Genomic DNA, 22,848 nt, shown 5'->3' on the forward strand with positions numbered 1-22,848 from the left:
ATTCAAAGCGGAGAAAACCTTGAAACTGTAGAAAAAGGGGGGAGCATTTTTAAAAATCTTCTTCTCAAGAACTAACGAGTCCAATTCAACGTAGTTTAGCATAAATTATCCTTATGGGAAGGAAAATATAAATTGCAAAAATTAAGGGCTAATTCTGTTTCAAATCTGAGTTATTACAAATATAATAATAAAGGAAAGGCGTGTTTCAATCAGTATAATAGCTTCGGGTTCGGCATACGGTAAAATGGGTAGGCAAGACTTGGCCTGAGCAAAACAAAAGATTGGCAGGTATTAATCTGCCAATCTCATTAAAATTTCAGGATATTTGATGGACCAGTATATTTGTATTCGCTGTAAATATTTCTGCAAAATAATGCGTATTTGGAATTGACGATTGCCGATCTGCCCCGGCTTTTATTTTGCCACGGCCCGGGTTTGCATACCCATTTTACCAAGACTCGTATTCCATACTTCTAAAACGAGGTTCTTTGTTTAAAGTAGCCATGACATTATACGAAAAAGGGTCGATCTGACTATGATGAATATGCTTGCTATGCAACAGTTCATGTATGAAGGGAAATTTTTGAAACATGCAAAATATATTGGTGCCGATTTTGTGAAGTAAATTGAGGCTAAATATTTCAATGCGTTGACAGTTGTCACACATGACGTTGGTGTTAGCTTGTTCTGATTTTCGTTTCGTTTTCATTATTTATGCTTTGTAACCTGGGAACTATCGTCTGTATTTCGTGATTTTTACATATCAAATCAAACAGAGACTTCCATAAATCAAACAGTTAACTGTTTACCTGCGCAAATTAAGCAAAATCTGATGTATCAAAAAAGTACTGATACCTACTCTCTGGGGCCCGCTCTTTATACAATAAATAATGTGAAATCTACATCAATTTTGATAGTTTTTCAGACACGAGTAAATAAAAACGATATCTTTAAAACAGTTTCCATAGTTCTGACACATATCTGTTGCTGGGATCAAGTAATTATCACTATTCCTAAGAAAATATCACAGCGGAAAATTATCCTGGTTTGTAGTAAGTAAATAACAGTCATTTAATTATAATGGAGAAGACAAATAAAATTGTTGAATGTTTTTAATTTGAGGAATTGAGCACATTGAGGTACAATTTTCTTCTTCACATCTATACATGTAGGATTTTTTAAATAAAAAACAATAACTATTATATTTTTTTTTTTTTAAATACAATAACTAGTAAGTAGTTGATGAAAAAAATGTACCTTTATGCTCTCATATATTTTGATCACTTTACAAAGGCAAAGGGGGGGGGGGGGGGGGCCAGAACGAAAATATAGGGAATTGGAAGTTAACAACTTAACAGTGTAACCCTACCAAATGTTTAGATTTATATCTTGCGTATGATTTTCTTATTCTGGTAAAAAATAGTATTTCATGAAGGTTCAATGTCAAAGATTATGTGTATGCAAAAATAAAGGTAAAATTCGAATACATTACAATATTTATTTTTTGTTATTCTACCGATGGACCATATGGCACAATATCTTTTGAACGCCCATTGTTGCTCAGGTGAGCGATGTGGCCCCATGGGCCTCTTGTTCATTGTGCCTTTCCTGTGCAGCCATATTGCTTATTTTTAGGAATTTTTATTAGGTTATTATTTTGGCCATTTGACACTTGATTTTTATTTTTGAAACTATCAATATTTTAAAGAGGTCAGTGGAAAAATCTCTTATTTTTCACCTCAAAATTGGAATTACAGTAAATACAGAATGATTAAAGTATAGTTAATGAGTTATGCCATGAGTTAAGAACCCCGCCTCAACACAATTTGAGCACACTACTGTGCCTTCCTATAAATAATTAATCGATTCAGAAAATTAAACCAATGGTTTAAAAATCTACTTCTGTGTTTTATGATGTCTACATGCAGCACTAGCTCACCTATCTTTTTATACCCCCGCAAACGAAGTTAAGGGGGGTATATTGGTTTCACCCTGTCCGTCTGTCCGTCTGTCCGTCTGTCTGTCTGTCCGTCTGTCCGTCTGTCTGTAGACGCAACTTTGTCCCCCCTATAGAATTTTTTATTACTGCATGGAACAGTTTGAAAATTTGTACATATGTTGAACACCATCTGAAGATGTGCACCTGCAATTTTTTTTAAGATCAGACAAGATTTAATGATTTTATGACATTTTTCATTTTCCTTATTCTATATATTGTACACTAATGTTGAAAAGTAAGGGAGGTAATCCTTACAGATTTTATTAATTAATTAATAGAAAACACTCTAAAATATATTTATATAAATACATCCAGATGGAGTTTTTTGTCTTTATGTCTTAATTAATAAAAAAAAATTATTTTTTTTAAGTATTCTATCAACTGACAATGCAAAGTTTTTGTTTGTCAATGATAAATTCTTAGGAGCTAATGAGAACATCAAAGACAAGTGTGGCTGAATTCATTTGTCCCAAGGGAGCCATTATCTGAGCCATGGTTCAGATGGAGCATGTGTTTAGGGGAAATTGATAATCTGTAAAATGGGTGATGGTTTTCGGGCTATTTTAAAACTGTTTCATGTAAACCAAAAGGTCTATCATTATAAGGAAATAAATAATATAATTATTAATAAAGAAGTTAAACTATTTTTAGAGGTTGTTTAAATTTATTTGTCAAGTAATTTGATGAAGTGACCCTATTGGGCATTAATTTAAATGAAATTCAAAATTACTGATATGATTGTAGTGTTTTGGCAATTTAAAATTGTTAGTAATATTAAATTTTCTTTTTTACATATTTTTACATAGTATGGTAATTATGGTAATGTTTTGGGAGTTTATTAAATTTAACAAGCTCATCAAAGAAAATCATAGTCCTATGGGATCAATTTTCTGATATGGAGTTCAATTGTGCCATAGGAGAAAGTGAGGAAAATTTGAAACAACTAATTGCATCTGTCAAGACTCTTATAAGAAAGATATTGAAAGTTTTATCAACAGAAGAGCATTGCTTGGCTACCGGTATTTCTATTCACTGCAAAGGGAGGGGTTTTTGTCATTTTGTTGGTTTTTCTTTAAATCAATTAAATTAAAAAGATATATCATCAAATACATACATTTGTAAATGTATTACTGTTAAAGATATGTATTTACAGTGAAATTCTGACAATTTTGATTTTTCTTTGTTAACTATTTTTTTTTTTTTTTACAATTCTAGAATTTTTTTTTTTATGTGTTCCAAACCTTAATTATTATTCAATTCAATTATTTGTCCCATTTGAAATTAGCCTAGCGGGGGTATTAGTCCCATTAGGACAGTTCTAGTTAAAACATAACATAAACTAACATAAACATAAACTTGTTAGATACCATGTACATTTGATGATTAGACATGGAAATATAAAATCTCAGGTAATCAGCACTGTTTTGATTTTTAGTTCGTCTAAACCTCTATCATAGTAAGCATGCGGTATTTTTTTTAGGATCAAGACATGTGGCCCATTAATAATTATCAATTCTCACAGTTACAGATTTGTGTCTGCTTATTATTACTAGGAGTAACAGTAAAATGAATTCTGTTTTTATTTTTTAGGTTTAAAATATTTCAGTTTATTTTAATGTATGTAGTTGGGATCAGGTGTCCACAAATATACTGAATGAGTAATGGCATCTAAAGGTTTTGTGTTGGTATTGATATAAGTATTAATCCATTAAATAAGTTACTTACAATGCTCATCAAAAGCCTGCATTTCTCTCCTTTCAGGTTATTTTAAATCCCAATTACTTGGACATGTTTTCCATGTTAATGACAAATGCTAAAGATAATCGAACTGTGAGTATTTTTGTAGATTTTTAAAGACTGTTTGCAAGTGATGTTTTTTAAGATGAAACATGTTTGGTTTTCTTGAAAGGTTAAAAAAAAATTACTTGTATATACTGCTCTTTTTAGACCATCATCTGAAAGTATGCTCAACACGTTAAATAGTTTTATAAGTATTAATTGTGTTGTTGTAGTTTCTGGGAGCTGTGTACAGAGACTCTCTGTACGATCAGGTGGACACGGAGGAGTGCCCCAATCTTCCAGTCCGCAGCGTAAACCTCCACCTGGAGGAGTTTGTCAATGTGTGCAGCTTCCACCTCTGGTCATCCATGCTTTAGTCAGTCCGCTCGGGACTTGGGCAATACAGAACACTCCCATTGTCGTTTATTTGAAAAGTGGACCGGTAGATAATAACAAACACAAACCAAAGTTATGCCGAATTTAACAAATGATGTTTTTTATTACTAAATACGGCCATTACTATTCCAACAGAAGTTGCAGAGATCTCAACTTATGTGTTCATGATTTCCAAAATTGGAATTTTATACCCATAGATGGTGATCTAGATGACCAACTATTGGTATCAGAAAGATTAATTATTTTATCAACATCTTGGAATTCATGTATATTGTTACATCCAACTGATAGGAAATAATCAAGTGTGCATCGTTTACCAGATGCATAATAATGGAATCAAATTAATTACTAATTGAAGAAACTACCAGTAATTGTGAAGTCAAGATTGACTCTAAATTGATTGTGTATCGATTCTAAATGGGAGAAAAGTAAACAAGATTGCTTATGCTTTCACTTTTACAAGCTCTATATTTTGGATGTGTCAGGAATGTTTATGAATAGCTTACTGACACAATTAAGTCATATTGTTTTTTTGTTGCAATTTATATTAAAGATCAAAACTGAACATCTTCATCCTTTGTCATTTTTAATCTTGGACAAATGTAAGGTTATACGAAAGACGAATAGGGCCACTTAAAAAAATATTTTTATCTCGTAATTACGAGAAAAGATCTCGTTATTACGAGTAAATTATCTCGTTATTACGAGAAAAGATCTCGTAATTACGAGAAAAGATCTCGTTATTACGAGTTAATTATCTCGTTATTATGAGAAAAGATCTCGTAATTACGAGAAAAGATCTCGTTATAACGAGTTAATTATCTCGTTATTACGAGTTAATTATCTCGTAATTACGAGAAAAGATCTCGTAATTACGAGAAAAGATCTCGTTATTACGAGAAAAGATCTCGTTATTACGAGTTAATTATCTCGTAATTACGAGAAAAGATCTATTTTTGAAATGGCGCGTTTCATTATTCTATTCTTTTTTCTATTAATATACACTTACTTAGCACATGTGATCATAGTTTAAAACGCATAATTTGATATAAAATCGGACCAAGCAGTTTTAAAGAAATTTTAGAAGAATTAGCAAAGCAAATTGATTAACAAATTCATTGAACTATATGTCAATAATTAAGAAGGATACGTGTTATTTTTTTTCAGACTCAAAAATGTTTATATAAAATCAATTATTTTCAATATACATGTAGGTTGTGTATGAACATATAAAACACAAATTCGGGTAAATCCTGTGTATCCATATCCATGACTGAAACTATATAGTCATTAAAGTGATCTGTAACTAATAAAACTGTGTTTTTACGACTATAGGACTACCTGGTATTTACTTCGAAGTTGGATTATAATATATATAAGTTGAATAGAAAAATTACATAAAGTTCTTTCCTTTTATTAATACCAGATAAAATGTCAAATCCAATCATTTTGATATGTAGAAATTAATGAATAATGATCGTTGTTATTTTTAAATATTGATCAAAATTGAATCAACGTTTCTGGAATGAAAAAGATAGACTTAAAGTGTGATCCAGTCGAATTCTTTTTCAGAAACGCACCATTTTATATAGATCTTTTCTCGTAATTACGAGATCTTTTCTCGTAATAACGAGATAACTAACTCGTAATAACGAGATCTTTTCTCGTAATAACGAGATAATTAACTCGTAATAACGAGATCTTTTCTCGTAATTACGAGATAAAAATATTTTTTTATGTGGCCCTATTCGGCTTTCGTAAGGTTATGATAGAAAATTATCTCATTGAAAAATACTTGAAAATCATGAATACAGTTTAATATTTTGAAGGAAACCCCCCCCCCCCCCCCCCAACATTTCGTTTTGAAAAGCGATCAATACATTAATCTTAAACCGTTTTCTCTGCAGTGGTACTACATTTTCATTGCTGTTTGAATCTATTGCGGTTACCGTTGATCTTAAGGTGATATGGGACACCTCCATGTTATGACGTATTGTTTATCGAAATAGACAATAAAATGAAGTGTAGTTATATAAGTACATGTAGTTTCTTTCCCAATATTGTCACCTGATAGCGTAGCGCAGTGGGTTAGAAGGTTTACTACTTATCTGAAAGTCATGAGTTTCAATCCCACTGGCAGTTTTACATTTTTTTTCTCCAAATATTTTCAAAGGCTATTTTTTGGTTAAATATTGTAAAATTTGAAAATTCTACACCGGTGAAAGTATTCTAATTATAATCAGTGGCGTAGCTTTCATTGAAGCACGGAAGCACATGCTTCCACATTGTTTTGTAAAAAAAAAAAAAAGATAAAGTCAATTAAAAAAATTATGTACTGAAAATATTATAAATTGAACACAAATAAATTAATATAAATAAAATTGGTAAAAATTTTGAATAATTTCAAAACGCAGTTTTAGTGTAATGAGACGAGTGAAACTCATGTCAGGTCAATCATGCTTACTACGAGACTTTCAAGTCTCTCGGTACTACATGCGTACAAACAGTGGTCTATAGGTCTACACAGACAAAGTCATTGACACTTTTGCGTTAAAGAAAACACGAAGACTGGACTTCCTCTTTGATAAAGATAATTTAAGTTATACAATAAATTTTGTCATGTACAAATGTTTTTTATTTGTTTGTTTCGTGAAATGAAAAAAAAAACACATTTATTGGCTTAATTAAGTCTAAAGAAATTAACAATACTATATTACACATACGCAGCATAATTTTTAAAGAAAAATATCGCGCATGAAAAGCTTGCATTTTGCACAAAAAATATATATTTACAATTGAGGAAAAATGTATATTGGAGAAATTAAAAAAATCTATCGATAATAATTGTGAAGAATGCGTCAGCTTCTACCCTGGACCATTGGGGGCCTCAGGGCGGCCCCCAAACCCCCTACCCTGCTGTGGTACAGTGCTTCCATATTCATCTACCCTTAGCTACGCCACTGATAATGTACTTTAATCCATATTACGATTGACAGCTAGGTGTCCTATACCACCTTAAGATATGCTAATGCTGAATTTAAAAAAAAAAAAAAAAAAAAAGACATGCATGTGGAAATCTCCATGCAAGTTCGGCAAAAATCCTTAATTGTGTTGCAGCTATTGCCAATCTATGTCAGTGCGATCGAGTGTCAACAAACATTTAGCCAGTTTGCAATCGTATTAGAAAACAGAAAGTACACATATGTATTATACTGATTAAATTTTGTGTCTAAACAACTTTGGCCTAAACATCTTAGGGCCCAAAAATTATTGCTGGGGCCTAAACGTCTGTATTTCTCAGGCTCTTTGAGTAGGACCAATATGGTACCATAGTTAAAATTATGAAAATTTTAAATATTATCTTCTATTCTTTTACTGTGCATTAAATGCTTGTGTGCATTTTAAATGAAACTTTGAATATTATAAAGATTGACCATTACAGGCCTGCAGGTCTCTTTTCACCAAAAAATTACAATTTTTGGTCTCTGGAGCTAGGGTATATATATAATCTGAGATTTTTCTGACTCTTGTTTAATAGTTTGTTAAATATTTTGAGCATTTGATCCACTTTAAACCACATAAATCCGGTTAAAATTATGTTCTACATGTATTGTAGTACACGTTAACTTTGAATAAATTTTGGTTTTACGTTGTCTTTGTTCTGAAAATTCGACAAATATTTCAATACGTGACTTGCGATCGCTGGATCGATTTCATCAAGAAGTAAAATATATATTTTCTTTTCACTGAAAACATGATAGGAATCGAACGTTTCAATGACCTGTACCTAATCTCCTTTTTAGCTCACCCGAGCTGAAAGCTCATGAGGGTTTTTTTGATGGTGTCTGTCAGGCTGTCTGTCTCGAAACTTTTGACATTTTCGACATCTTCCCCCAAAACCACTGGTTCAAGTTCAACCAAAATTTGCAAAGAGCATTGTCACGGTGTGAAATTCAATCTTTCGGACTATTTTTGATTAATGTGTAAATTATGTTTTTCGGACTTTGTGTTAATTGTTACAAAAACTTTTCATCTATTTCGACAACTGTTTTATAAACGTTATAAATTCCGCGCAGCATTAATCCCACCTGAGGCACAATCAGTGATAGACAGCTAATCTTTTAATTGACTTCTGTTTATGTTTATTGACACTTAAGCTTCTTTCATCTTATTAATCCTTTTATGTACATGCTGCTAAAATGTCCCTAGTCACTCAATAACTGTTTGATAATTGATTTACTTACATCCGTACTTCTTATGTTAATCCTTCATTGTGTTGTTCCATTGTTCATTATATATTATTCTGAATTGTAAATTATAGCAGTTGGAATCAGACCTTCGGTGCTGATGCATACCAAACTCACGTAAAAGTATATTTCATGTAAAGTCTATATAAAAGTCTGAAAACTAAAACGTGTGTTGGCTTGTTGGAAGTTTCATGAGGCTGGGTCCAACAACAAGAGAATAAGCTCAAGGTTGGCCAGTACTGCACGGGAGAGAGCCCCCCGTAATAGCATCCTTAGGTAAAGGGATTTAAATTTTGTTAAATTTAAGGGCTACACCCTCCTTTAAAGGGAGTTGATAAAGAATTGTTGTAAATTTGCTATAATTAAAAAAAAAAAAAATCTTCTGAAAAAACCAATCGACCAGAAAAGCTGAACTCGTGTGAAGCATCCTTTGGTAGTGTAGATCAAATCATCATCCACAGGGGTAGGAGGAGTCACAGTTGGGGTTGAATTTTCCATAGGAGGAAACAAAAAAATCTTTAAATGTCTTTTTTTTTTTTAAATCATTTGGCCACAAAAGGATTAACTTGTGTGGAGGCATCCTCAGGTATTGTATATTTTAGTTTGTTCAAATCATGATCCCGGTGGTAAGGCTACATGAAGGGGGTGTAACATTTTTACATGGGAATATGTATAGGGAAAAATCTTTAAAAATCTTCGTCTCATAAAACCAATTGGACAGAAATTAAGTGGAAACATCCTATGTTATAAAATATAGCATTATTCAATGCATCTTGACATGTTGTTGTTGATTCTCAGTTGTTTAAAGTGCTGTCCCTGGACAATTCTTGGGCCCCACAATGGGTTCAAAGTTCGATGCAGGTTTACATGTATATACCTGGCTGGTATATAAACAGTTGTATATGAACAATTTCTAGAGAACTTCTTCGGAACTGCAATGCTCAATAAATGATACAACTATGAAATCATCCTGTTACAAATTGGGCTAATGATTAACATAGGAATATCTGGAGAATTTTTTAAAAATATTTTTATACGGGATCTATTCTACAACAATGTCCAGATTTTATATGACTCCACAAAGCTGATTTTTTTTCAGGTGAGCATTGTGACCATCAAATCCCCGTGTATTATTCCAATTATGAACACATACAATATAAACAGATCTGTTTACACTTAAATGTGTACTGCATTTTGCTGGAAGTAATCGTGGTTCAGAATGCTAGTATTAACTGACTTCATACAAAGAGTTCTCTATATACATTTTACCGATGCAAGTTTCCTGAATTCATGACAAATCAGTGGTTACAGACACCATTATAAAATCAGTACCTAGGTTTAAAAAAATCTATAGTAGTATATGTACCTGTATTTATTTAAGTAAATGGTACTTTCCGTTCAAACACCTACAGGCGAAATCATGGATAAGTGAGCTATATAATACCTCTTTACAACATAACAATAACATATTGCTGCAAAGGACTATGTGCGGTATTAAGAATTTTTCGCCCCAAAAATTAAATTTATATAAAGAGCTTTAAAAATAAGGTGAAAGATAGTTGAAATCATATTGAATATTAGTGTGTAAAAGGTTATCATCACAGTGACATCATAGTGAAGAAATAATGTAGAAATGATATCTTGAAGATTGTCTTATTTTGATAAATTGATGTTTTATAGCAAAATATGGGTGTTTTTCGATGGTTTTTCGACTGGAAAACATAAAGCGCTTGTTAGGTATCATCATATTGTATAATCTTTATAATAATGTGAAGAAAAGCATACCTGGTATGTTAAAATCGTAATTGAGCAGACCTGCGCTCTATATTTCCGAATGCAGGGTACAAAGAAAAAAATGGCAATTGATATTTTCATTTGTTTACAAAATTGCGAGCAATGATGACCAAAATCAAGATATTAGTGATAGGCATCCTCTCTACAATATTTATGAAGATTTGATTTTTATTCGATACTATTTAAAAATTTGTTGAAATTGGAGGCAGATATCTGACCATACCAAATAAAGTCCTCTGAAAATCATACCAACCGTTTAGAGTGGTTTTTTTTTAGACATTTATGGTCGATTGTGTGAACAAAATTCTAAACGCTTTATGCAAAATAAGATGTTTGGGGAGAATGTAATGTACGTACTGTAAAATCCCAGAGAGTGTACGCTTAAAACTTACAGTAGTGTTGCACATCTGAATTAAAGCATCATTTTGATTAACACCACATCTCGTGTGATACCTCGGTATATAACTGGTTTGGTAAAATTATAATCAAAGTTCATTTTCCAAGTAATATTCATGTAATTTTTTTAATTTCCACCCATATTCTGAAACTAACTGAGTGGGTTTGTGTAATAGGAATATAAAACATGATAAAAAGGCATTCCAAAAATCCGACGTCCTAAGGAGGAGAGAGAAGGATATGGGATCATAAAGAAAAGAGATAAAAAATAAAAACAAATATATAGATATAATTTTATTTTTTTAAAATTAGTTACATTGTACTTTTTTTGTCAACAATATATTGATTTCATAATATCATAACACAATATAATTTTTTAAAAAATGAGGAAAATGAGAGATTATTTGCACTTTTACGTGTAAAATGGTTCAATGTTTTCAGTATCTCTTTAGAGATATAAAAAACAACAATGCAATGTTTTAATTAAGTTGTATATCTCCGAATATGTACAAGTTAAAATACAAGTTATCACAAGAATGATTTGATGCTTCGACCTTTGACCTATCTCTAGTTCACTGAATACATAGTTTAATTTCATTCATTGTGATATATTTGTCCATTCATCTCATACACTGATTGCTGAATTCACACCAGGCAAAAGACAAGCCATGAAACAAATAGAAATTGTTTTTTGCAAAGCATATATAGATATATTCTGTGTGTAAAACTGATCTAATACTGCAATATTATATAAAAATATTTTCGTATACGAATACATGTATGTATATATACAAATAAAAAGTACTATCATAAGTAATTTCAATTTGATCTTTTTACAGCAATAGACTTGCTTATGTGGCCATTTCAGATAACATTTGCAAGAGTTACTTCCCTTGTTCATAGAACTCCAATAATATTATCACAGCATTCCAATTCTGATACAAGAAAGCTAAATCCTATCAATTGTTCATTAACTTGCTCTGCCAACATCTTATAAAGATATGACTTCAGGACTGATACAAGCATTCAAAGCCACAAAGCAGCTTTACCAACATAGTTCCTTTTCCCAAAAAATATTGTGACAGCCAGTAAGCTGGTTGGTGAGAGAGCTCCATCCATCATGGCAAAGAAGAGATCATGTGAATGAATCATGTGACTTCTTGTTCCGTAGTGATTGGTGGTTTCTACTGATGATCTGGTTCGCGAATCACACCTGCTCAAATTGGGCCTTCCGACTGCTCAGATTATTGTCTCTGGGACTTGTGGGTGGGCTAAGTGTTCCCCCTCTCGCTTTCCTTCAATCAAAATTAAAATCAAATTAGTTTTACAATTGTAAGAATGTGGTTAGAATATAAAACTTTTTTTAAAAAGAAAAAATCAACTGTTAACTTCCTGATAATCACTTATGTAATAACAACTATTTCATGGTCATGCTTTCCATGAATATGCATTCATTTATATAAAAGCAAGCATGGTTTAAGTATGCTTTTTTATATTAATCAATTAATTTAGAGAAGTTTAAGCATGACAATTTTAAGTTAACAAGTAATTGTATCTCTAAATGCTATGAAAAGTATGTAATATAAACTTGAATATTTTCCAACTACTTTAGTTTCCCTTCCACTTACTTTAATTCTTCCTCTCTTTCTCTCATCTCCCTCAGTTCTTTCTCAATTTTGGACTCTGCCTGGTTTCTAGACTCTCTGTATGAAAACGAGGCTCCTCCTGTTTTGACAGTAGGCCTCTTGTATTTAACTGGCTCTTCTTTGCTGATTTGAGGCGACATTTTGGGAGGCTCCACATCTCCATTTTCGGAGGGGGTGTTGGAGGAACTTGGACTGTCCCCGGGGAGAGGGAGAGAAGATGTACTTTTTCGGGTTACAAAGTTTCTCTTCACTGGGCCATCAGATTTCGGAATTCCCGCCACCTCAGTGTATTTGAATGTTCCTATGTGCTCTTCAGATGTCGACAAAATTTTGCCCTCATCTCTAAGTTTGTGTTCCCTTTCTTTTTGTTTCAAGATTTCATTCTGAAGTCTGGAAGAGGCGAAGTTCCTCATTGACTTGTTTCCTTCTGCTGTGTTCACTTTGCTACGGTAACTGTACGACACGGAATCCTCACCTCCTGATGATTTGGATTGAGAGTCATCTTCTGCTGGTTTAACTGGCTCAGAAAGCAATGGAAGCCCTTTCTGGACTCTCAGTTCATTTTCTCTCTCCCTCGCGAGTCTTATTTCCCGCTCAATCGGAGTCTCCTTCTTCTCCACTGGCTTAGAATCTGTCTCGTCCTCGTCTGTAGAGTCTGGGATCGGCTGAACGCGCACAGAGCGTGAAGAGGTGTGACTAGAAACTTTGGGGGTTTGAACACTTGGAGATGGTTGCCATGTCTTTTTAACTGTTTCCTGTGTAGGTGTTTGTGGTTTGATTGAAGGTTGGGAAGCTGATACTGGCGCGGGACTTGCAGACTTTCCTCCCACTGTTCTTTCTCTCATTCGGCGAATTTCCTCCTCCCTTTCCTTTGCTTCTCTTAGCTCCTTGGCAATAAGACTTTCTCCCCCATGATGGAATGGTTCTTGAATGGCCTCCTCATATGTGACTTGATTTTTCTTTGTGATGGGAGCTTCCATCTTTTCTGGCTCAGAAGAAACTGGTTCTGCCTTGGCTGGTTCTTGCTGTGGTATTTCTGGTTCCTTCTTCACAGAGTGTCTTTTTGCGATTTCTTCTTCCCGTTCTTTCTGAAGGCGAATTTCTTTGGCAATGAGACTCTCTCTACTGTTTTCTTGGTTGTCTCCATCCTGAGGATTAAAAATATTCAGCCCTTGTAAAAACAGTGTAACATGTGTTCATGCAGCTGCAAATATAATCAATCTCTAACACAAAGAGGCATTCAAAGTCTATTGATAATGCATAATATGGCAACTAAAACTAAGCTTGAAAATCTTAGGATAATAAATCATAAACCTACAATTTGAAAGAATATTTTATTCAAAATCTATGACACTCTCCAGATTACAAAGTCCATCTCAGTTGTATATAAAATCCTCACAATTTTGTGTAGAAAGGATGCTGTTATTCTTAGTTACAAAACTATCTCATTTAGTTGACTTCATTTTTTTTTCACTACATGTAGTGACTTTGTAAAGTACACAACAGCATTTACTTAAAAAAGCCTTCCAAACTTATGCATTAAGGGCGTTTCAATGTTTAAGAAAAAAAAATTAAAACCTCGAAAATTCACAACCTACCAAGCAATGGAGTTATTTTTAATTGAATCAGTTTTAAAAAGTCTCCCTGTTACACTATACACTAACTGTATGTTATCAATGTGCTTCAATAGATTATATATACAGACTTGGGCTGGGTTCAAATCTCAGCCAATTTTATTGAACAGGTATGCACTGAGGGTTGTAAATTTCCATGAGCCGTCAATATTTTGTCTAGTTGACTAATACTCAGGTAAATTCAGAATTTTGTGTAGGAAGAAAAGAAGTATCGCCCATTTTTTTTAACAGAACTTGTGTGTTATCTCCTTTATTTTCACCCCCTTCTCAAAAAAGATTGATAGAGCAATATCATAAGATAAAGAAAAAAATTAACTGTTTGCCTTCACTACACCTATCCTGTATTGGAACGTACAAATGAATGCAGTACACAGGTACTTGTATTTCCCTTACAATGACTGCTTCTGCTTAAAATGGATTTATTCACAGGCAAGTTCCTGAAGCGGTAGACTTGCCGACAGAACTTCTGTTGTGAAATTCATAAATAATTAATAGAAACACACTGTTCTTTTTAAATATATTATTCATAATTATATATTCCTTTTCTGTGAAATATATATTCTGCCTGCGAAGTACAGTAAGAGGTCCCTATTGTTTTATGGCACTTTTAATGAGCTGTATCTACACTTGTCTCGATTTCTATACTGACCTGGGAGGTGACAGTTGAAGGGGTCTTGGTCGTCAGGGCCTCTTCTCGCTCCTTCTGCTCCTCAATTTCCTGTTGAATCAATGACTCTCGCTTTTGAAGTTCCGACCCTCGATCAGCCTCTGTCATCTCATGGTACATGGCTTTAAAATCGGTATTATTATTGTTATTTTCGTTTTCAAACATTTTCGTGTTCACCTGATTCTTGGAAGCATTTTGACGTTTGGCAAGTTCCATGCGCTCCTCTTGCTCCTTTCGCAGCATTTCCTCTCGTTCATTTGCAAGACGAATTTCACGTTCAATTGCACTTTCATTTGCGTAAGGGTCGTCCTCCATCTTGAACGATTTTTTAGGTTGCGTGTCTTGGTTCTCCGGATTAGGTACTGTTTTAGGTGATGGTTCAGGTTTGTAGGGAAGTTTCACCTCCCAGTGTTTGACTGTTGTGTTTGATTTTTTCGGAGTTACTTTGGAGGGGGTCGTTTCAGGAGTTCCTGAAGTCTGGAGGAGAGTTTCCCACTGTTTGCGAGTTGAACTCAGATCAGCAATGGACTCCCTGTTCACAGTGTCAGTGTTTCCATCTTCTTGTACGACATTATGACTGTACAGGTCGACTTTAGGGGGTTTTTCCTCAAAATTGACGGGAGTTCCTTTAGTCTTCACAGGTGAAAGAAGATCCTTTTCTCCATTCACATCTAACGACACACTGCTCTTTACGTCTGCTGGTTTACTCTCTAAAAATATACATTTCGTTTCGATTAGAATTTGAACCCAAAATTTTCCTTTAAAAAAAACAAAGTTGGTTCTTTAGTGAATGTTGATCACAGGTAGAATGGCTGTTCCCCTCTTCCAACCAAGCTGTGTAAACCCCAGTTTTGTTTACCTGAGAAAACTGAAACAAATCAATAAAATCCCAATCTTCCCTTCCTAGCACAAATAGAAGCAGACGTCCAAACAGCTAAAACCTTTAAACAGTGAAATAATAGTACGCCTTGAATTCAAATATTCATTCAAATGTAACCAGTATTAGACATACCAATCAAGAATTCAGGCAAGTGACTTTAATCCTTTGAAATGACACAGTCTGGAAAACAGTTAATCCAGCAATTTTTTTTCTTCTGCAAAATATATTCAGTGTCATCTACCAACTTCTAGACATTAATCCCTCTTCCTTCAAGTTAAAAATGAATGTGACTCAGACACATTAATTACACACAGGTACACCTGAACAACTCAAATCACACTGTCATCAAAAATGAAAATGAAGGCAGAAAATATAAATCTTCAAAAGATGACAGAAATATGCACAAACTAAGCATATAAAACTCACCAATGACACCTCTGGCAAATTATCATTTTGCCCGCACAATTCGGATTTTTTTTTCAAATTTGTATACAGGCCAATGACGTAAGCGGGGGTTACTTGGCTTGGCGGTGTTTAAATGTTTAGCTACCTGTCGGATATCCGTCTGCCGAAAAAGGAAAGATAAGAAGCCCCTCACTCCACTTTACCATTCGAGATCGTCTCTAGTTTTACTTAGCGGTACCCATACACTATTTTTTTTTTCTAAAAGAGAACAACGGCACTCTTTTACTTCCCTCCTTCATCTGAATATCAAGCTAGTACTGATACAACCAATGACAAAGAGTATGTGTGTCTTTAAAAGAATACATTCCAGCAATGAAGATCTTGAATACCGGTACTTATTAAAATCCTGCATTATTTCATGCATATGAATTTAAAATTCCTGATACATGTATAGTTACATTACTGGTGAATAATCTGTCTCTAATCTTTCAATTTCAAAGGAAGCATATTTTTTTGCATTTTGAATTTTAATGCCTTATAATATTTACTTTTCACTCAACCCAAGGTAAAGGAACAAATGCTGTTCTTTTTGAATATCATAATTAGACATTTACCTGGAGTATTTACATTACCTGAGTCTGGGATATGAAGAATTAAAACAGCATTAGAAGAAAACGTCTCAATCCCTGCCATTATGAGAAATCACACTCGAATGAGCCGATACTCTTAATCAAATTTCTCAAGCTTTTGAATTCTCATCTAGAGCCACCGTTCTGTTTCCATAAAATCGCATTGCAAAACTCATCAACTCCAGACTATATCCTTTTGTTTGATATATAGGCAGGTGTATTTCACTTCATAATAAGGCCAGGTATATATCAGACCCCCTTCACCTTTTCCCCTGATGCACCTGGTGTAAACTGCCCCAACTTTTCAATGTGAGAAACGATAAGCCCCTCCCTTTGCGTGGTATTGTTTGTTTCGCTAATCTGTCCAGATGAAATTAATTACCTAAGGTACATCTCTGACGATTCAGGATATATTGTCTAGAAATGGCGAAAAAATTAATGTCAAAATCCTACTGATAACGGTCCCAAAGCCCAGGGGGTGACATTTGGCCAGTACAGCGTTTTCTTGCTTAGTGCCCCTTAGCATGAACCAACCAAAAGGTCAAATCTCAGCAAAAGCATGCATCGTTATGTATGTATCACAACAAATATTTCATTCATTTGGAAAACCGTAACATTTAAAAACAAACATCTTATGATAAATCTCTCAAAGTGAAATGCTCCGACTTATATTCAGTGCTATATGTTGTGAAAAAAATATCCAAGAGTATAATTATGTTTTACATTGGAATACATTAATCATTCTTTTCATCCAGCCTTCGGCATATCGGAGTATCAAGTAGCATTATTTCCTGGCTATTATGCTCGGGATCGCCCTTCAAAAAAAGCTAAAAACCTACCTGGAAGTGACGTCACATACCGTATAAATAGTGCTTCCATTGTGATAAACACTCATATTTTTTCTGGCGACATCGGGACATGAGCCCTTGTCGGTTATATGGGTTATTGCGGTGTTAATAAATTTTCTAAGACGTGGTCTTAGTTGCAAGGTTTGTAAAGCCTTTGAAAACGAATTAAATCTACCAATGACGAAGTCTTGGTTTGAAAGGATTGATAATCCGTGCATTTCGTTTTACACATGGTTCATGTGGTTTTACAACTCAAGTTGTACAATACACGTTGTGTATTTGTTGAATGCACGATAAGAACACGCTGTGTTCAGAATTTTGTCATGAATATATTTTACCGCAAGTTTTACAGTACACGTTGTGTATTGGTTGATAGTAAGTTTTTAAAACACGTTGTGTTCAGAACTTGGACTATATAAAAGATTTTACACCGCAAGTTGAATAATATACACGCTGTGTATATATTAAATAGTACAGTACAATTAGAACACGCTGTGTTCAGATTTTTCTTATGGTTTTATTGATCTCAATATCAGGGATATAAATGAGACAAGAGATGGAATTTCTCTTAACTGCTGACTGATACTGGAGATAATTGGTTTACAACCCACAATTTACAAAATGTAATGCTCATAGTAAAATGACCAAAGGTCTGAAGTTTGAACAAAATAACAGTCAGGTTAATAATACAACTGTACTAAATCATGTAGGTGAAAGAAGATGTCAATTTAGAACATCGGAACAGGCTGATGCATTACATGAAATTAATGTTGGTTTATTGATCATGATAAAAAAGAAGTATTTAAGGCATCAGTTTGCACATGGTTGAAATAAGTACAGCTGATGATATCAGTAATATTATATGGTGTCATTGAAGACCAAACAAGAAATTTCACTAATGAACAGGAATTTATTTTGCTTCTCAGAGCAATACATTGGCTGTGAAATGTTTTAATTCTGGGATGAGAAGCTTACGTATACGTATGTTTTCTATTACACATAATATATGGTGTTTTCAAGTTATTGTCATAGAAAAGATGATTGTCTACATTACAATTATTTATATTACATTGTACAGTCGAAGTTGTGCATGTTGTGAAGTTTGGAAGAAAGAAGCTTAAAATTTGGAGAATCATGAATTTTTTGAAAGACGAACTGATTCATAAAATATTAGAGAATTAAATTGATCACTGTTTGTAATGGATGCAAAAGACAATCCATGCAGTGTTTTGAATTGTATCAATTGTTTGTGCAGTTTTATTCAGATATAAAGTTTGAGTGAAGAGTTATAAAGTTTGACTGAAGTGACAGTAAATGTTGAAAACAGGAGTACCAGTATTGATTAAAAAATTTGAATGAAAGCCATATATATGTCTAAGTTAGTAATAGAGAGAACTCAAACAAACATTAGGATACTTGACTTGAAAAGTACTTTAAAAATAAGTACATGTACCGGTAATTAATGTACATTGCAGTCTAATAATTAATATGGTTTTACTATTTAATTGTTTTTTGCATCCATAATTATTACAAAAGTCATAAACCTGCACATCATTATATGATTAATGAGGATGATATGAGGAACAAAGAACCAAACATTTATTGACTTAGATGATTTGATTTCAGACACCATACATGAATTTATCTAAATGAAGCTAATTTAAATGAATACTTCATGGAAACTAAGGCTTGATAAGTATTGTTATGACACTGTATGATATAAAGAAATGAAGTTGTTTGATACATTGCTGAAATCCTGAGATATAATACCAAAAGAAAAGGTTCAGAGTGAAAGAGGATCAATGTGGTCAGAATGAAAATCCAGAAATAATACAATGTTCACTATAACCCTATTTGTTATAAAAATAAACATTAAAACTTATTACCAAAGTATGGTACATGCTCAATTAGATTGAAATGAAAGAGTACAGTATATATTAAAGAAAGAGACTATTTGTGACCATCTTTTATTTCTATCTTAAGAATTTGGTGAATTAAACTTTTACCATATGTCAAGCAATTTTATACCAAGACAAATTGTCAATGGAGATCAGTTGTTTTACAACCTTCCTCTTTAAGGAAAAATCCAGTGATAAGGATTATAAATGTAAAAATACATTTGTAATAGAATACTGCAATGGAAGAGATATAATTGAATGGTAAATTGGCAATATACAATAATTTTATTATAAGTTATTGAATAGAGTATTGAATATACGATATGAAACATGAGATTATGTTTGATTATATATTTAGAGACACTGAAAGATTTTTTGAGATTCTCTTTATACAAGATGGGTTACATGAGTAACTCTAATTTGGAATTACGATACACTAGCTAGCACCATGTTTACAATGTTCATATTGAGAAAAAGCAAAGAACAAACTGATTTTCATACATTTATTATATACTTACCATATATGTATTAGTTGATGCATTGGAATGGTTTCCAGTATATGTGAATAATTATTGATTATCGATCTCTTCAGAACTTATCATCAGAGCTGAAGTCTTCATGAAAAGACAAATGTTGCATGTATTTACTTGCTAATGGTGTTTAGTATATATGATACTACAAATTTAAAACAGATTTTAGAACGTTTCTGGTACATATTATTCAGAATTTGAATCAGAATAGATTAGAAAATATTAACTTTACAGATATATGTGTTAAGACATTGTGTGAACACAAGGCTATGTAGTAGCTGCAACAGGAAATTAAAATGATGGGGAAATCTTTTAAATATTAAAGATGATTGAATTTCTTTATCAAAAGATTGAGAAAGTTCTTTTTCTGTATTTTCTAATTGTGTCATATTGATTGAATATATGAATTAACAGGATTTATACTTTCGCTTACTTCATTTAATATGAAATTTGATTATAATAAGTTATTTCAAGATAGTGATTGTGTTTAATCATATCACTCGATCAAAGGACAAAGATATTATAGTACAATATTTACTATTGAAGAAATGTTTACTCATATTTAGCTGCTGGCATATATGTAAATAATGTTACCATAGATATAACATATCTGATCATTCATAAATTCCAAGAACGATTACAGGGAACACATTTGTTCCTGTTCTATTTTTTGTCTCTTTGCCAGTGGGTGTATTAATGAAGACTAGGCGAATTACAATGCCCTACATTGTCTCTCTATAAGCAAAGCTTTGTCTGGGCAAGTTTTAATTGGGACAAAAATGTTTACAATCTAAGAAAATAACATGGGGCAAAAATAGTCCTGTTTACAGTTCCCAATTGTTGGTCTTATTGTGATTACATGAATATAGATATATTGACGACCAAAAAATGACATTACAAAGAACTTAATATTAGATTTCATATCTTGTTATAAATTGTTAATACACAAAAAATTAATGTCATACAATGTTCCCACTTTATAGGGAAAAGTTATATATATTCCATGAATATACATGTATATGTAAATAATAGATTGTTTATAATGATACATATATTAGATTTATGGAAAATGAAATATTAATTCCATATTCTTTAAGAGAAAACAGTACCTAGCTAGAGGTTAAAATCTTAACATAGGTCATTTATATTAACCTATTTCATATTGAAGATATAATTATCAAATTTAGAAAAGATTGCAAGTTTTGAAATTAGTTTTCTTAAAACTAATTAATTCATGCAGAGTTTGGTTGTACAGTGTATTAATATATCAAAATGGATGTGTTATGAAAGATTAGCATTTTGATTTTTGTATAAATACCACATACCAGGAAAGTCATAGATATTGATTTAAGAATTTTCAAAGGAAGGGACGTTGATGTTCAAAGACATCAGACAAGATTATACCTGACATCCTTCTGTACACAAGTGAATACTATTGCTTTTACTGATAATATCTACGTTTCAAAGAAAACTTAACTGATTCTAATATATAGCTATATAAGCTAGACAAAATAGGACATACATGTACCCGGTATATATAAATATGATTTTAGTTTATAAAAGAATGATTGACATATAAGTAATTAATGAAGAGTAAATATTTTTCTGATCAGAGGGTCATTGTACCTTAGTTATGTTGCAAAACTTAATCATGCATGAATATAATACCGGTACTTTATATTCAAGGAAGAAAAAATTTGTTTTCTACATTACACTGGAAGCTAGAAGATCATACATTTAATTACCTGGTACATTATAGCTGTATTATATGTGTATTATAATGTACCCTATATATCAGACAGTAAAATCTGACATTTCAATGAATGCAATTCATTCTTCTTTCTATTAACATCTTACAGACAGAAAATTAGATAGTTTGGATTTTACAAACAATGTATTTTATTACAGTATATCACAGAGAAATGAGGCAGAATGGTTTTAAAACATTATTTTCTGAGAAAACATTAATCATGCAGCCACAATATGGACAATTATTATAGAAATTGGTGGGGAAAATAATGGGTACATTTGATGTGTTTTGTGGCTAAGATGATAAAGCAATTTTGTGTTTCCACATGATGAAACCGAAGTTGATTTATTAAAATGGTCTATGTTTATTTAAATCATTGATTGAGAATCTTCTCTACTTGGAAGGATTTTTATTTATTGTCAAATACTTTGAAGATGCTACTTGATACTCCGATATGCCGAAGGCTGGATGAAAAGAATGTCCCCCTCATCCAAGCATTCCCCCGGATGTGATGGATGAGGGGCATTCTTGGAAGACAGCCTGAGGCTGAGGAGTATCAAGGTTCCCTCCCTGTATGGGTATTGAGAATTGTTTATCCCACCTCAAATAAAAATACATATTTGACAATAAATCTGCTTTAAAATTATGAGTGTTTATCACAATGGAAGCACTATTTATACGGTATGTGACGTCACTTCCAGGTAGGTTTTTAGCTTTTTTTGAAGGGCGATCCCGAGCATAATAGCCAGGAAATAATGCTACTTGATACTCCTCAGCCTCAGGCTGTCTTCCAAGAATGCCCCTCATCCATCACATCCGGGGGAATGCTTGGATGAGGGGGACATTTTCCTTTGGAAGAATTGGATTTTCAATACTAGCTAGTCCTCAATCATAGTAAAATGGGAGTTTCAGTGCATTTTTTATGCCCCAACCCCCACCCCTCCCCATTTCCCTTCTGATTACAATCTCCCACCTGTGGAACTTAATTCACTGTATAATTCTATTTAGATATTCATTGGGATCTACTGTGTAGATTCAAACAGAGATTAAACATTATATGTCTCTAATCTTTCATCTTGCCTCATTTTATGTCCGTTTCTCATAAAAACTGAAGGTATTGAGGCTTTCTGATGTCATATAACCTACAACCCCCCTGGAGACTGAACTATAAATTGAATTCAAATAAATAGATGGCAAGATAGTCCATTTCTCCGTATTATACAGTACAATGTTCTTGATTTGTATCACCATATATTTACTCTTACATAATCTCTCAAATACCGGTAGTACATGTACATGTATATTATATATGAGTTGCTCTCTTTTAATTAACAGCCTACAAGATAGTTT

The 22,848-nt window shown here is 32.9% G+C and overlaps 2 protein-coding genes across 4 annotated transcripts in view; one reads left to right on the forward strand and one right to left on the reverse strand.

Annotated features, from left to right (window-relative positions):
• LOC105339109 (KICSTOR complex protein SZT2) overlaps positions 1–4,741 on the forward strand; it is a 56,505-nt gene extending 51,764 nt beyond the window's left edge. For all 3 annotated transcript variants that reach the window (XM_066065924.1, XM_066065926.1, XM_066065925.1), the window contains exons 61-62: positions 3,761–3,829; positions 4,012–4,741. In XM_066065924.1, coding sequence (XP_065921996.1) covers positions 3,761–3,829; positions 4,012–4,155 — 213 coding nt within the window. In that variant the 3' untranslated portion in view covers positions 4,156–4,741. The remainder of the gene's footprint in view (positions 1–3,760; positions 3,830–4,011) is intronic.
• Positions 4,742–10,892: 6,151 nt separating this feature from the next.
• Positions 10,893–22,848, reverse strand: part of LOC105339079 (microtubule-associated protein futsch) — a 51,949-nt gene continuing 39,993 nt past the window's right edge. Inside the window, exons 16-18 of the mRNA XM_034458542.2 lie at positions 14,541–15,268; positions 12,240–13,405; positions 10,893–11,906 (exon numbers count right to left, since the gene is read on the reverse strand). Of these exons, the coding sequence (XP_034314433.2) occupies positions 11,819–11,906; positions 12,240–13,405; positions 14,541–15,268 (1,982 nt within the window). The 3' untranslated portion in view covers positions 10,893–11,818. The remainder of the gene's footprint in view (positions 11,907–12,239; positions 13,406–14,540; positions 15,269–22,848) is intronic.

Source organism: Magallana gigas, chromosome 7, assembly GCF_963853765.1.
Source record: "Magallana gigas chromosome 7, xbMagGiga1.1, whole genome shotgun sequence".
NCBI lineage: Eukaryota > Metazoa > Mollusca > Bivalvia > Ostreida > Ostreidae > Magallana > Magallana gigas.